Source organism: Candoia aspera, chromosome 2 (assembly GCF_035149785.1).
Source record: "Candoia aspera isolate rCanAsp1 chromosome 2, rCanAsp1.hap2, whole genome shotgun sequence".
Lineage (NCBI taxonomy): Eukaryota > Metazoa > Chordata > Lepidosauria > Squamata > Boidae > Candoia > Candoia aspera.
Window position 1 is genome coordinate 163894221 of NC_086154.1, and position 13290 is coordinate 163907510.

The 13290-nt window shown below is 42.3% G+C and overlaps 2 protein-coding genes across 4 annotated transcripts in view; both read left to right on the forward strand.

Annotated features, from left to right (window-relative positions):
* The window catches only part of CHD4 (chromodomain helicase DNA binding protein 4), a 30069-nt gene extending 28363 nt beyond the window's left edge, over nucleotides 1-1706 (forward strand). Inside the window, exons 39-40 of one of the 2 annotated variants that reach the window (XM_063294691.1) lie at nucleotides 886-1064; nucleotides 1204-1706. In XM_063294691.1, the coding sequence (XP_063150761.1) occupies nucleotides 886-1064; nucleotides 1204-1221 (197 nt within the window). In that variant the 3' untranslated portion in view covers nucleotides 1222-1706. Of the gene's footprint in view, nucleotides 1-885; nucleotides 1065-1203 lie in introns of those variants that run through there. The other variant, XR_010067296.1, reaches the window with a different exon arrangement.
* The window catches only part of NOP2 (NOP2 nucleolar protein), a 102473-nt gene that overhangs the window by 75964 nt on the left and 13219 nt on the right, over nucleotides 1-13290 (forward strand). Inside the window, exons 1-3 of one of the 2 annotated variants that reach the window (XM_063294692.1) lie at nucleotides 3727-3893; nucleotides 6045-6090; nucleotides 13167-13240. In XM_063294692.1, the coding sequence (XP_063150762.1) occupies nucleotides 3788-3893; nucleotides 6045-6090; nucleotides 13167-13240 (226 nt within the window). In that variant the 5' untranslated portion in view covers nucleotides 3727-3787. Of the gene's footprint in view, nucleotides 1-3726; nucleotides 3894-6044; nucleotides 6091-13164; nucleotides 13241-13290 lie in introns of those variants that run through there. The other variant, XM_063294693.1, reaches the window with a different exon arrangement.

The window sequence follows — 13290 nt, forward strand, 5'->3', positions numbered from 1 at the left end:
AAAAGTTATTTCTAACACTGTTTATTTTGGTTCAGTGTCAGTTTTGTCTATAGAGATAGCTCTGCATTTTCCAAGACAAAATATTCATTAACGCATTCTGAGATTTATTTTTATTTATTTATTTGTCCGATTTGTCCCCGCCCATCTCCTCCCTTTGGGGGACTCTGGGCGGTTTACAGTAAATTAACTTTGCCTTGCGTACAGTAACCTGTTGTCCCATCTTCATGGATATAAAGATACTGATCACATGGCACCTTGACAATAAGGTTGAAAAAGATAGTTTTCAAGTAACTATTCACAGGAAAATTACATGCAGATTTCTTGGAACACATTATCCCAAAAAACCCCTTTACTTTAGGGCGTAACTTCACAGACAACATTCTGTTTGCTCAATTTATTTAAGTTGTACGGTTTTGGATAATGTGTCTTCACATATGGCTGTAAACCCTTTGGAATTGCCTGTTTCCCAGCATGTATCACTCTTTTACAGTCTAGCGCTAGCTGCTCTCCACCCTCCATTCTCCTCCCTTGTTGAGGGAAATTCTGAACTCACCTGTGAATCCCTAAAGAAAGGAGGACACTTATGCCAATGTGTGTGATGTTGCATCTCGTTGAAAGGGTAATATTATTTCGGAGGGCTGGAGTCACTCCTTCCATCTCTCTCTCTGTGATGTTCTCTACAGCTATTGCTTACAGCTACGGTTTAAACGCGTGCATACTCTTAGTACTGGTGTTCAGGGAGTGAGGTGAATGGTCCCCTCCTTCTCCAGGTCAGAGTTGGGGTTGCCTTCTTGGCCCTGGAGATCTTTACCACAGTGAGCTGCCTTCCTTTCCTTAAGGAAAATACATTTACAGGTAAGTCCAGAATTTCCTTTTTTCTTCCAGTGCTGAAGCAGCTGGAGGAGTTGTTGAGTGACATGAAGGCTGATGTGACACGGCTACCTGCCACAATTGCCCGCATTCCTCCAGTGGCTGTGCGTCTCCAGATGTCGGAGCGCAACATCCTCAGCCGCTTGGCAAATCGTAGTAGTGAACCTCCGCCGCCGCCGCCACCAACCCAGCCGGTAAGCACCTAGCCCTGCCTTTTCCACCCTATCCTAGGCCACAAACTGGAGGGAGGGGGCCCATGGCAACTGCCTCAGCTTGGGTGGGTTTTGCATGGAGCATACTATACTAAATGTTTCTCTTTCTTTTTTTACCTAGGTGGCTCAGCAGCAGTGAAATACCTGACTGGTGCCATCAACCTAGTGATTCGACTAAAGTGACACGTACACACCCTTGTTTCAGTTCTGGCCCCACCCCCATCCCCTCCGTCTGGCACTGCTGATCAGATGATGTCCTCTCAGATGGAGGATATGGCTGGAGAAGGGAGGAGGTGCAATCTTCCATAGGCTGCCAGTTGCACTTAGATTGCACTTGGGTGAAATGGAACATTGGATGGACTCTGTATATAGTGACTGGAGGCTGCAGCGTCACATCTGTTACACAGACCTGGCTGCAATGCTCACCTTGGCCCACTCTTCCTTGATTTTAATTTTATTTTCAGTTTATTTACCAAGATGAGTGCAAGCAAACGTCAGGACAGACACAGCTACCTCCATCAAGATCCTTTTAATACAAAAACTGACTGGACTTGTCCTCTGAAACAGCTGGAAAAAAAAGACAAATCTTGATAAAGTTAAAAATAAAGGTTTCCTTGTATTTTATTTGGTTTGGGCAAAATATTTGGGGGGCGTAACAGCTTCTCTCTCAAATTTTTCAGATTTTTAAGACATTAAATTTTTGTGACTTGTGGTCTGGCAGAAAAGTCTTCATGTGCAAACACACACACTTCCAGTTTAGCCCAAGACAGGGAGATCCCAGGCTGTACTGGGTAATTTTCCAGTTGAAGTTGATAAACTTTTAACATAGCTTTTTAATAGAGAGTAAAATGTGCTGCATTGTGCAATTACAGGCAGCACCTACTGGCAATGTCACATCTGAATTTATATAAACTATAGTTATAAACTATAGGCTCAGTGCACTTGAATCTGGCCTTTTATGTCACAAACCATGGCTTTGTAGCTTAGAATTTTGGGTGAATTCTAGTCTGCACAAGCCACTTAAAAGCTGATTCATGCAACCTGCTGACCCATGAATTGGGTCACTGACTATTACAGTTGGCTGGATTCATTACTTTATTGCTTAGCATGTGTGAACCCAGCCACTGTTGCTCTATCTAACCACCTCACAAGCGATTGTAACACGATTGAAATAAAAAGATTGTATGAGGCATTTCTGAGTAAGCCTTTGCCAAGCTTCCATATTGCAAAATAGTTTTTCAGATCTTTAGCAAGCCAGAAAAATATGGTTGACTTAACTTGGGACAGGACACTTGATGCTTTAAAAAAAAGTACCTTGCAGAAGCAGTTGTCATGGGGACTCCTGCTAGTGCCTTAATCTAAGAATTTTTCTATAAAAGACTTCATTCATCACTTAATCTGCTTTCTGATAGGGCCTGTGCAATAGTGCCCTGCAGGGATTTTTTTCCCCACATACGAATTGTAGGTAGATGAGCAGCAAGCATCTTTTTCAATTATGTCCAGCTGACGTCAAAAGCTAAGTGGTCAGACTTGAGTGTGTGTATGGGCTACCACCAGGAAGTCCCAGGGCTGTAAGCATATTTGGGGTGGTTGCGCCAAGCGGCATTTTACAAGACTAACAACAGAAACTAATGGTTACAGTACCAAATACATACAATTGACCTGAGTCACGCGTCCTCTCCAGATACGTGAGATCCAACAGTATCTTCAGAAGACGCAAAGAAGAAAGAAACCCGTGCGATCCAATTAGTTATGCCAGAGTTTCTCACCTTCGGCACAACTAATTCTGGGAGTTGAAGTCCACACATCTTAAAGTTGCCAAGATTGAGAAATGCCGAGTTATGGTATGCTTGTAATCCTAGGTGCAGAACTCTTTAAAGTTTTCTGAAAATTATTTTCCAGAGATCAAGTCCGGCAGGCTGGGAAAAGACCGAGAAAGGATATCCACGGCACCTTTTAACAGAGAAAACATTTTAGATCCAAAGCACTCGAGGGGATAAGCAAAACATCTGCTTTTCTTCTGAAAGGACGAGAGCGAAACTGCATCTTCTAGAACCCGTCCTCTGGTTGAGAATTGGCGGAAGTGAGGGGCTGCAAGACGCCGGCATAAGGAAATTGTTGAAACGATGTGGCTCGTATTTCCGCTTTCGGCGTCTTTTTCGGGTAGAAGCGTGAGCTGTGTTGGAAATGAACGGAAACGTTCACGTTTTGGTGGTAGCTGGGATTGAGCAGAAGCACGCCTCCAAAAAAAAAAGTGGCATCGACGTCGAAGATTTAGCGGCTCTTCTCTTTGTTACAAAGAGGTTTCTGGTTTTATGGTTTCGTAAAAACCCTGTGGGTGTCTGCATGAAATAGAGAGTGATGGGCAGCGTAAACTACTCTTGTTGCCGGGTGGATGAACCAGATCCCACTTTCGACTTTTTCTCTATTGACTTCCGCGGACGAGCCTCACTTGCCGTAGGAGGGGAGGGGAGGGGAGGGAAGGAGCAGGGCGTTCCGCAAAGTAGTCGGAACCACCCAATTGGCAAGTCTATGAATCAAAGAAAGCGGCAACTACCTAACCAATCACAAGGCCGCAAAAGTAAGGGGAGGGGAGAAAGGAACGGCCAATGAGATTTCTCCGAAAAAGGAAGGAAGTGAGGAGGCTGACGGAGGGGCGGAGTCTACCCACGTGTCGGACTCCACGCAGAAGCGAGGCCTGGGCTATGGGGCGCAAGTTGGACCCGAACCGGCAGGCGAAGCGGGGCCCGGGTCGGAAAGCCCGCAAGCAGCGCGGAGCGGAGGAGGAGCTCGCCCGCTTTTTGCCGCCCAGTAAGTCACTCTCCCAGGACTCTGTCTTGTGGACACTGTAGGAGGAGAGCCGCGTTAGCCTAGAGTGGCAAAAAATCAGGAATCTGGTGGCACCTTTTCCGACTAACCAATTTTCTTCAAAGGCGTAAGCTTTCGCGAGCTGCAGCTCACTTCATCATGCATGGAGTGGCTAGGCTGATGCAGGATTTAAACTGAGAAGGGAAGATAGGTTGGTTATGCAGATGCAAGTTACACGTGAGACAAATTCAAAGCACTTTATTGATTAACAATTTTATTGTGTTAAAACCCAACCTGTTTGTTGAAACCTCCTAAGATTGCCTAAAACCTCTGACGTTCAACAATTTCTCGGTCGATGGTGCATCCAGAGTCCTGCTTTTCCAAAACAGTCACTTTGAGATCTACTGTAGACTGTGCTTACTTTGAGTCTAAGCTCTAAGAATTAGTGGGCACACGTTTGCGATTAGAGCTCAAAACAAGGACATATCAGAGCGTCTCGGCCTCCCAAGACACTCTATAGCTGGTCTCAAAGTGTCTGTTTTGGAAAAAACAAGACTTTATCATCCTTATTGAGAGAGAAATTGCTGAACTTGCATACATCAAAAGGTTTCTGGCAATCTCCGACAATTTCAACAATGGTTTTGAACCCATTACAATTGTAGCCGCTCTGTGCATCGGGTGAAGCGAGCTGCAGCTCATGAAAGCTTACACTTCTACTAAAATTTGTTAGTTGGAAAAAATACTACAAGATTGCTGATTTGTCTCCCAGGGCTAAGCACATAGTGAGGATCAGACAAAGTAGAGTTCAGTTCTTCCCTCTGGCCAACAGTTTTTAAGAATGCACCTAATGTGAAGTTTAAGCTGGATGATTCTTTGGCAGCTGGCATATTGCAGCACATGAAGCACAGCCTCTTTTGCTGTGATGCCATTCCTGGACATCGGCCTGCACTCCACCAGTGAATCAATGTCGTGATCTCTTCCTTCCTGTCTCTGATTTAGTGACTAAGTATGCAGAGTTTTGCCTGTTGGGTATGCTTAGTCTGGGGTCTGGCTCATGTTCTTGGTGTTGCCCCAAGTGTGTTAAGGAGGTGCTGTGTTCAGATCTCAGATCTCAAATGGGTGGGTGGCTTTGAGCAGCTCACTAAACTTCAGAGACCACATTTCATGTAGAGAAGCAATGTCTCTCGTTTTCCTTTCAGGCTGGTTGTGAGAATTCTAAGGCTGTTTTTAATACTTGAAAAGTTTTGATGACATGTTTCTATTAAGAATTAGGTAAACTTCCTGCTTGTTTTCCTTCGTATGTTTGCGTGGAACCAGAATTCTCTTGAATGACAGCCCTAATTTTTTTTTGTTAATGTAAAAAGACAAACAGACCATTTAAAAATATTGAAGTTATGAGGAAAAGTGTGTTGTTTTCTGTTGTACATGTGTATATTTAATTCTTTGCTGAGGAGGGGGGAGGTATGGAAATTGAACTACATTATTTACCAAAATTGTATATCTTACCAGATCAGTAGCAAGATGCTTCATTTTCTTACTATAAAATTGTACCATTTAATGCATTTATGAACTTTGGGGCAGTTCTCTAGCTTTTACCTTTACTAGTAAATGGCATATTTAATAAAATATAATAATACATTTATTAAAAAAATAAAAATATGATGTCACATTTGTAGCTTCATGGAAATCAATTTACAGAATTTAATCAGTTAAGTGACAACTGTACCAAACTGTAAATGCCATATATCCTTCATTATGGAGGTGAGAAGGGCCCCCAATATTTTGAAACGAAGAAAGGAAGAGACAAGGCAAAAGAATATCTTAAGACTTCAGCAGACATTTCCAGTTTTGTGCGGAGAGCTTGATGCCAGTAAGATCTCTTTGTTCTGTTTTTCCATAGATGTGCATTCTGTAGTTTGACAACTTTAAAAATGTCACCGCTTTGTTGGCATCATAGGTCACACTTTGTTCTGTCAAATTCAGATTTTTTTATGCCAGATTTCCCATAAGTGTTTGAAAACTCTGTGAGTTGTACATTATCTACAAAAGTTTATACCATTAAAACATGTTGATCTTTAAATGTCATAAAAGTTTTTGTATTTCCTACAAAGGTTTCCCCCTCTTGAAATGTTGTGGTTTGTTTTTTTCTCCCAGCACTTGACGACAATGCAACAAAGCATTCCAGTCATGCTCGAAGAAGGTTAGTATAGAATAAATCATATTTCACAACAATATGTCTTTTTTAATATGCCTGCCTATCAGTGAAAAATGGTTTCAGGTGATAATTAGCATGTTGTGCATTTATGCCCTGAAGTACTTGGCCGTCTAGATTCCCAGGGCCCCATGCAGATCTCCCAAACTTTGTGTCTTTTAGAGCTTCTGCAAGAGGTCATTACCAAATTGTAAATTTTAATGTGACAAAAGAGAATAAGTGTAAGAACTGACACAATCAGTCCCAATAATGACCTGATCATGCACAGCTGAAATATGCAGAATTCAGATTTATTGGAAACAAGTGTACAGAACAAAAGAAAAGCTGCAGTTGAAAGCTTCCCGCCTAAACTAGCTAATTAAAACTTTCCAGTACCCCACTCCCCGCTCCTATCTCCTTCCCACCTCATTCTAACAGACAGCCATACCAGGCACAGATGTCTCTGGCAGTACAACCTTAACTTCCCCCCCTTCCAGCCCAAACAGAAAAGATTCACACTCCTTGCAATTCCCCCCTCCCATTTTGTTCTTAACACACGTTGACTTATCATGGCAGACGAACACGATCAGACGATTCAGCAATCACTTGATTGTGGAGTCTGACAATAAGTATGAAGTATGTGATGAGTATTAATTCAAATGTCAATGAAATGTAGGTTTTGTGTTCAGTTTCTCTTACTTTTTAGAGAATGATCTCTGGTGTACCACTTAAGGACCAATTACGGCCCTTGGCCCTGAAAAAGTTGTGTATCCCTGCTCTGAGATGTGAAACCATCTAAGAGGCACAGCTGCTGCCAGGCAGAAACAGCGCACACGCTCACCCTGATGAAGGAGTGCTCAGTTCCCCCTCATCCTGCTGAAGGAGGTGGACTGACCATCACAGACCACACTAACAGGCAACCAGGCCAGCATCCCAACCAGCTGGTTGGCCACGTCCAGCTCTTTGATGGGTCTAACAGCTTCCACAGCTCACTTGTTTAGTCACATTCTGGCCTTTCAAAACCATGTTGATGTCCATAGCCAGCCAGGTTAATTTATCTTGCTCCACCCACTCCCTTGGCATGCAGAAGGGGGCTTTTCTCCAGGCAGGGCAGAAGTCTTGTATTGCAGGATGTGTGGAATGTAATAAAGTGCTGTGTGAGGCTTTCATCCACTCTGTGGGGTATTCGATCATAGCCAAAAGAGTCCCTTACACAGGAGGGGCGCTTTTGAAGTTATTAAAAACAAATGTAAACATTTACAATTTAATGCACAACATCTGGCAGTTATTGCTAGGGCATTTTCAATGGGATGTCAGCAGTTATACGGTTTAGGCTTGTCTTTCATGCTGAGTTTAAATCCCAAAGGGTGGTTGTCCCTGAATCATATACTGTAGTTCCTATTTTTGCCAAAGTTTTTAGGCTAGCATTAGAAATTGAGAGAGTGCTTACTACATAATTAGCAGCATGTCCTCTACATCTCAAGTAGTGATTGATTGACGCATACAGCAAACCATAAGTTTGATTAAATAATTCTGAATTTTTCTATGCTGTTCAATTTTCCTTGATTTTTATCTTTGCTATAAATGTATCTGCAGTTTAACAGGAGCTTTTGCAGTTTTACAGATAACTTCAACTTTACTAGGAGAGCATATTATAAAAGCTGTGATATAAGGGTTGAATGAAAAGTAATGCCTCCATCTCTATAACTTTAGTTTAAATAGGGATATTTTAATAAATGAAACAGGAAAATAATCCTTGATATGAGCTCCTTTGTTACCTGTTTTTATTTCTGCACATAATCACCACCATTCGCTGCACACTTCTGTTCCTATGAAATCCAAGCTTGAAGCAATTTCCCTTTGATCCACCTATTGTCCTTAATCAATTCATCAACTTTTCTCATATCAAACTCATCAGTTGCTGCCACAAGTTGTCTCCTTTGTTCTTGATTACACAAATCAGCTCTTTCTGGTTCACCATCTTTATATTTTTGGCTCGATGAAGTACAGTATGATGGACAAGCTTCTTAAAGTTGTCAGAAAAGATCTCCATATTTTGTCTCTTCAACCAAGTCCTGACAGTCCTTTCCACCTCTTCATTTGAGTCAAACTGATGCCCACCAAGGTATTCCCTCAATTTTGGGAAAAGGTGGAAGTCACATGTGTTAGGCTGTATGGCTGATGGAGTAAGACGGTGTGAGGAACGTCGGTTCAGATATCCCAATAGTAAGAAATCTCTCTTCAGCAAAGGATCGTTACCTTGTCGTGGTGCTGGAGCTTGAGCACCTCAATGATGCCATGAGCTAAACCGTGAAGGGCCACCCAAGACGGGAAGGTCATGACAGAGAGGTCAGACTAAATGCGATCCCTGGGGAAGGTAATGGCAACCTACCCCAGTATTCTTGCCGTGAAAACTCAATGGATCAGTACAACCAGAGATATGTCGGTATACCATCGGAAGATGAGACCCCCAGGTCAGAAGATGGTCAAAATGCTACTGGGGAGGAACAGAGGATGAATTCAACCAGCCCCAGACGTGATGACGCAGCTAGCTCAAAGCCGAAAGGACAGCTAGCGGCCGACGGTGCTGGTGGTGAACGGCGAATCCGATGTTCTAAGGATCAACAAACCATTGGAACCTGGAATGTAAGATCTATGAGCCAGGGCAAATTGGATGTGGTTATTGGTGAGATGTCAAGATTAAAGGTAGACATTTTGGGCGTCAGTGAACTGAAATGGACTGGAATGGGCCACTTCACATCAAATGACCACCAGATCTACTTCTGTGGACAAGAGGACCACAGAAGAAATAGAGCAGCCTTCATAATTAATCGTAAAGTGGCTAAAGCAGTGCTTGGATACAATCCAAAAAATGATAGAATGATCTCAATTCGAATTCAGGGCAAGCCATTTAACATCACAGTGATCCAAATGTACGCCCCAACCACAGATGCTGAAGAAGCTGAGGTAGATCAGTTCTATGAGGATCTGCAGCACCTACTGGACAACACGCCTAAAAGATGTTATTTTCATCACGGGAGACTTGAATGCTAAGGTGGGCAGTCAGATGACACCTGGAATTACAGGTAAGCATGGCCTGGGAGAACAAAACGAAGCAGGACATAGGCTGATAGAATTTTGTGAAGACAACTCACTCTGCATAACAAACACTCTCTTCCAACAACCTAAGAGATGGCTTTATACATGGACTTCACCAGATGGACAACACCGAAATCAGATTGACTACATCCTTTGCAGCCAAAGGTGGCAGACATCTATACAGTCAGTAAAAACAAGACCTGGAACTGACTGTAGTTCAGATCACGAACTTCTTCTTGCACAATTTAGGATCAGACTAAAGAGATTAGGGAAGACCCACAGATCAGCTAGATATGAGCTCACTAATATTCCTAAGGAATATGCAGTGGAGGTGAAGAATAGATTTAAGGGACTGGACTTAGTAGATAGGGTCCCGGAAGAACTATGGACAGAAGTTGGCAGCATTGTTCAGGAGGCGGCAACAAAATACATCCCAAAGAAAGAGAAAACCAAGAAGGCAAAATGGCTGTCTGCTGAGACACTAGAAGTAGCCCAAGAAAGAAGGAAAGCAAAAGGCAACAGTGATAGGGGGAGATATGCCCAATTAAATGCAAAATTCCAGAGCTTAGCCAGAATTAAGGAATTATTTTTAAACAAGCAATGCGTGGAAGTGGAAGAAGACAATAGAATAGGAAGGACAAGAGACCTCTTCCAGAAAATTAGAAACATTGGAGGTAAATTCCAGGCCAAAATGGGTATGATCAAAAACAAAGATGGCAAGGACCTAACAGAAGAAGAAGAGATCAAGAAAAGGTGGCAAGAATATATAGAAGACCTGTATAGGAAGGATAACAATATTGGGGATAGCTTTGACAGTGTGGTCAGGGAGCTAGAGCCAGACATTCTGAAGAGTGAGGTTGAATGGGCCTTAAGAAGCATTGCTAATAACAAGGCAGCAGGAGACAACGGCATCCCAGCTGAACTGTTCAAAATCTTGCAAGATGATGCTGTCAAGGTAATGCATGCTATATGCCAGCAAATTTGGAAAACACAAGAATGGCCATCAGACTGGAAAAAATCAACTTATATCCCCATACCAAAAAAGGGGAACACTAAAGAATGTTCAAACTATCGAACAGTGGCATTCATTTCACATGCCAGTAAGGTAATGCTCAAGATCCTGCAAGGTAGACTTCAGCAATTCATGGAGCGAGAATTGCCAGATGTACAAGCTGGGTTTAGAAAAGGCAGAGGAACTAGGGACCAAATTGCCAATATCCGATGGATAATGGAAAAGGCCAGGGAGTTTCAGAAAAACATCTATTTCTGTTTTATTGACTATTCTAAAGCCTTTGACTGTGTGGACCATAACAAATTGTGGCAAGTTCTTAGTGGTATGGGGATACCAAGTCATCTTGTCTGCCTCCTGAAGAATCTGTATAACGACCAAGTAGCAACAGTAAGAACAGACCACGGAACAACGGACTGGTTTAAGATTGGGAAAGGAGTACGGCAGGGCTGTATACTCTCACCCTACCTATTCAACTTGTATGCAGAACACATCATGCGACATGCTGGGCTTGAGGAATCCAAGGCTGGAGTTAAAATCGCTGGAAGAAACATTAACAATCTCAGATATGCAGATGATACCACTTTGATGGCTGAAAGTGAAGAGGAACTGAGGAGCCTTATGATGAAGGTGAAAGAGTGCAAAAGCTGGCTTGCAGCTAAACCTCAAAAAAAACAAGGTTATGGCAACCAGCTTGATTGATAACTGGCAAATAGAGGGAGAAAATGTAGAAGACTTTGTATTCCTAGGTGTGAAGATTACTGCAGTGAGGAAATCAGAAGACGCTTAATCCTTGGGAGAAGAGCAATGACAAATCTTGATAAAATAGTTAAGAGCAGAGATATCACACTGACAACAAAGATCCACATAGTTAAAGCAATAGTGTTCCCCGTAGTAACATATGGTTGCGAGAGCTGGACCATAAGGAAGGCTGAGAGAAGGAAGATCGATGCTTTTGAACTGTGGTGTTGGAGGAAAATTCTGAGAGTGCCTTGGACTGCAAGAAGATCAAACCAATCCATACTTCAGGAAATAAAGCCAGACTGCTCACTTGAGGGAATGATATTAAAGGCAAAACTGAAATACTTTGGCCACATAATGAGAAGACAGGACACCCTGGAGAAGATGCTGATGCTAGGGCGAGTGGAGGGCAAAAGGAAGAAGGGCCGACCAAGGGCAAGGTGGATGGATGATATTCTAGAGGTGATGGAGCCGTCCCTGGGGGAGCTGGGGGTGTTGACAGCCGACAGGAAGCTCTGGCGTGAGCTGGTCCATGAAGTCACGAAGAGTCAGAAGCGACTAAACGAATAAACAACAACAAGAAATCTCTCTGGAACCAGTTAGGTCTCAGTAAAGTATTTTGTTTATTGAAAGATACAGTACCATCACCCTCTGCATCTAAAGACTCAAGTAATTGTATTTCCCCCGCCCTCTTCTTTTATCAGACCCAAGTCCCTGCCTTCGTTTGAAATTGAATATTTACAACTGCCTTCGGTTTTACAACATGGGCTTCAGCAACATTCTTCACTGCCTGTTGGCAGATAACACTTTAGCTACAGCATTCTGGTGTCAACTTGCTGAGTCGGTGAAGTTTCTAATTCTTGCTGGCTCTGTGATGTTTCCAGCTCACTCACATCAATCAAGTCTCCCCCCTCCCTCCTTTACAACCCATGGCAGAGGAAAAGGCCCAGAAGGGGTTTTATGACTTCTGGAGCCAAACCTCAGACAGACAGTGAGATTCAACTTTGCCATTGCCTCTTGGGTGGCTCATGAGGTGTGAGGCCTAGTGTTGTCATGTTGCAGCAAAATATCGTTCTTGTGCTTCCAAATTATGCTTAATTCTTGTTTTGAAGTTTTGAGTATTGCAGTTTGGCACTCTTGACTTGATAGTAGTGCAAGCTTCAAGGAAATCAATGTGATTAACACCATCTGCATCCCAAAAAAACCTGTGAGTTTTCCTGCCAGTGCCTCAGTTTTGAATTTTTTTTCCTCAGGTGAAGCTTTTTGGTTATATTCACGAACTAACATTCTGTTTCTGGGTCACAGTGATGAGCCCATGTTTCATCAGCTGTTACAAAGCAGTGAAGAAATTCCTCTTGATGTGATAGCAATTGCTGGCAGATTCTTATAATGTGACAACAATTGCTGGCAAATTTAAACTCTTGAAGCTTTCATCTCTGTCATCAGCACATGAGGAACCCATCTTGCACAAACCTGATACTGAAGAACATAATAATGTGACCCACACGTTCCTGTGAAATGCCAAATTTGACAGCAGTTTCCCTTTGAGTGATCTGCCAATTGTCCTTAATCAGTTCGTCAGCTTTTCTCATGTGAAACTCATTGGTTGCTGTCACAGATCATCCACTTTGCATTTGATCATACAAATCAGCTCTCCTTAGATCACCATCTTTTCCTTTTTTTGCCCAATGATGCACAGTACTTACGTCAAAATAGCTATCACCATAAACAACCTGCATCTGGTTGTGAATTTCAGTTAATGGGACTTCTTTGGCAGTGAAAAATTAAATCACGCTGTGTTGCTTAGAGCACATTGTCAAGTACTCGCTGCAGGTTTCCATTTCACAAACAGCTATACAACCTTTTCTCACAGCAACTTCCCACCACATGAAGTGAAAGAACTGATGCTAAAAAACACATCAGAGTTTGTAATGCGTCAGTACTGCCATCTATTGATGATCTATAACATTGGAGGTGCTGCTTTTCATTCAACTCTGGCTTTTTAACAGCAATTGACACCATTTTCTTGAAATAAGTAGATTCACCTGTTTTTAGTAAATGTGAAAAATTTAAAACAGCAACGGGGAAACCAAGATAGTCTTAATTTGTTCTTATAGTGTTGTTTTGCTAATTAATCAATGTAAATGTATTAATTCGGAGTTTTAAACTTGTGTTCCTTTTTTTTTTACTGCCTTGGATCCAGTAGCTTTTTATTCATTCTTCTATTTCATTTTAGAGCTGCAAAAAGACGAATTAAATCTGAGAAACTGCAGATGGGCAAGAATGTTCTTGATCACCAAAACTTGACAGGTACATGAATAAAATCAAGTATATGCTGACATTTAACCTATTTAGACAGA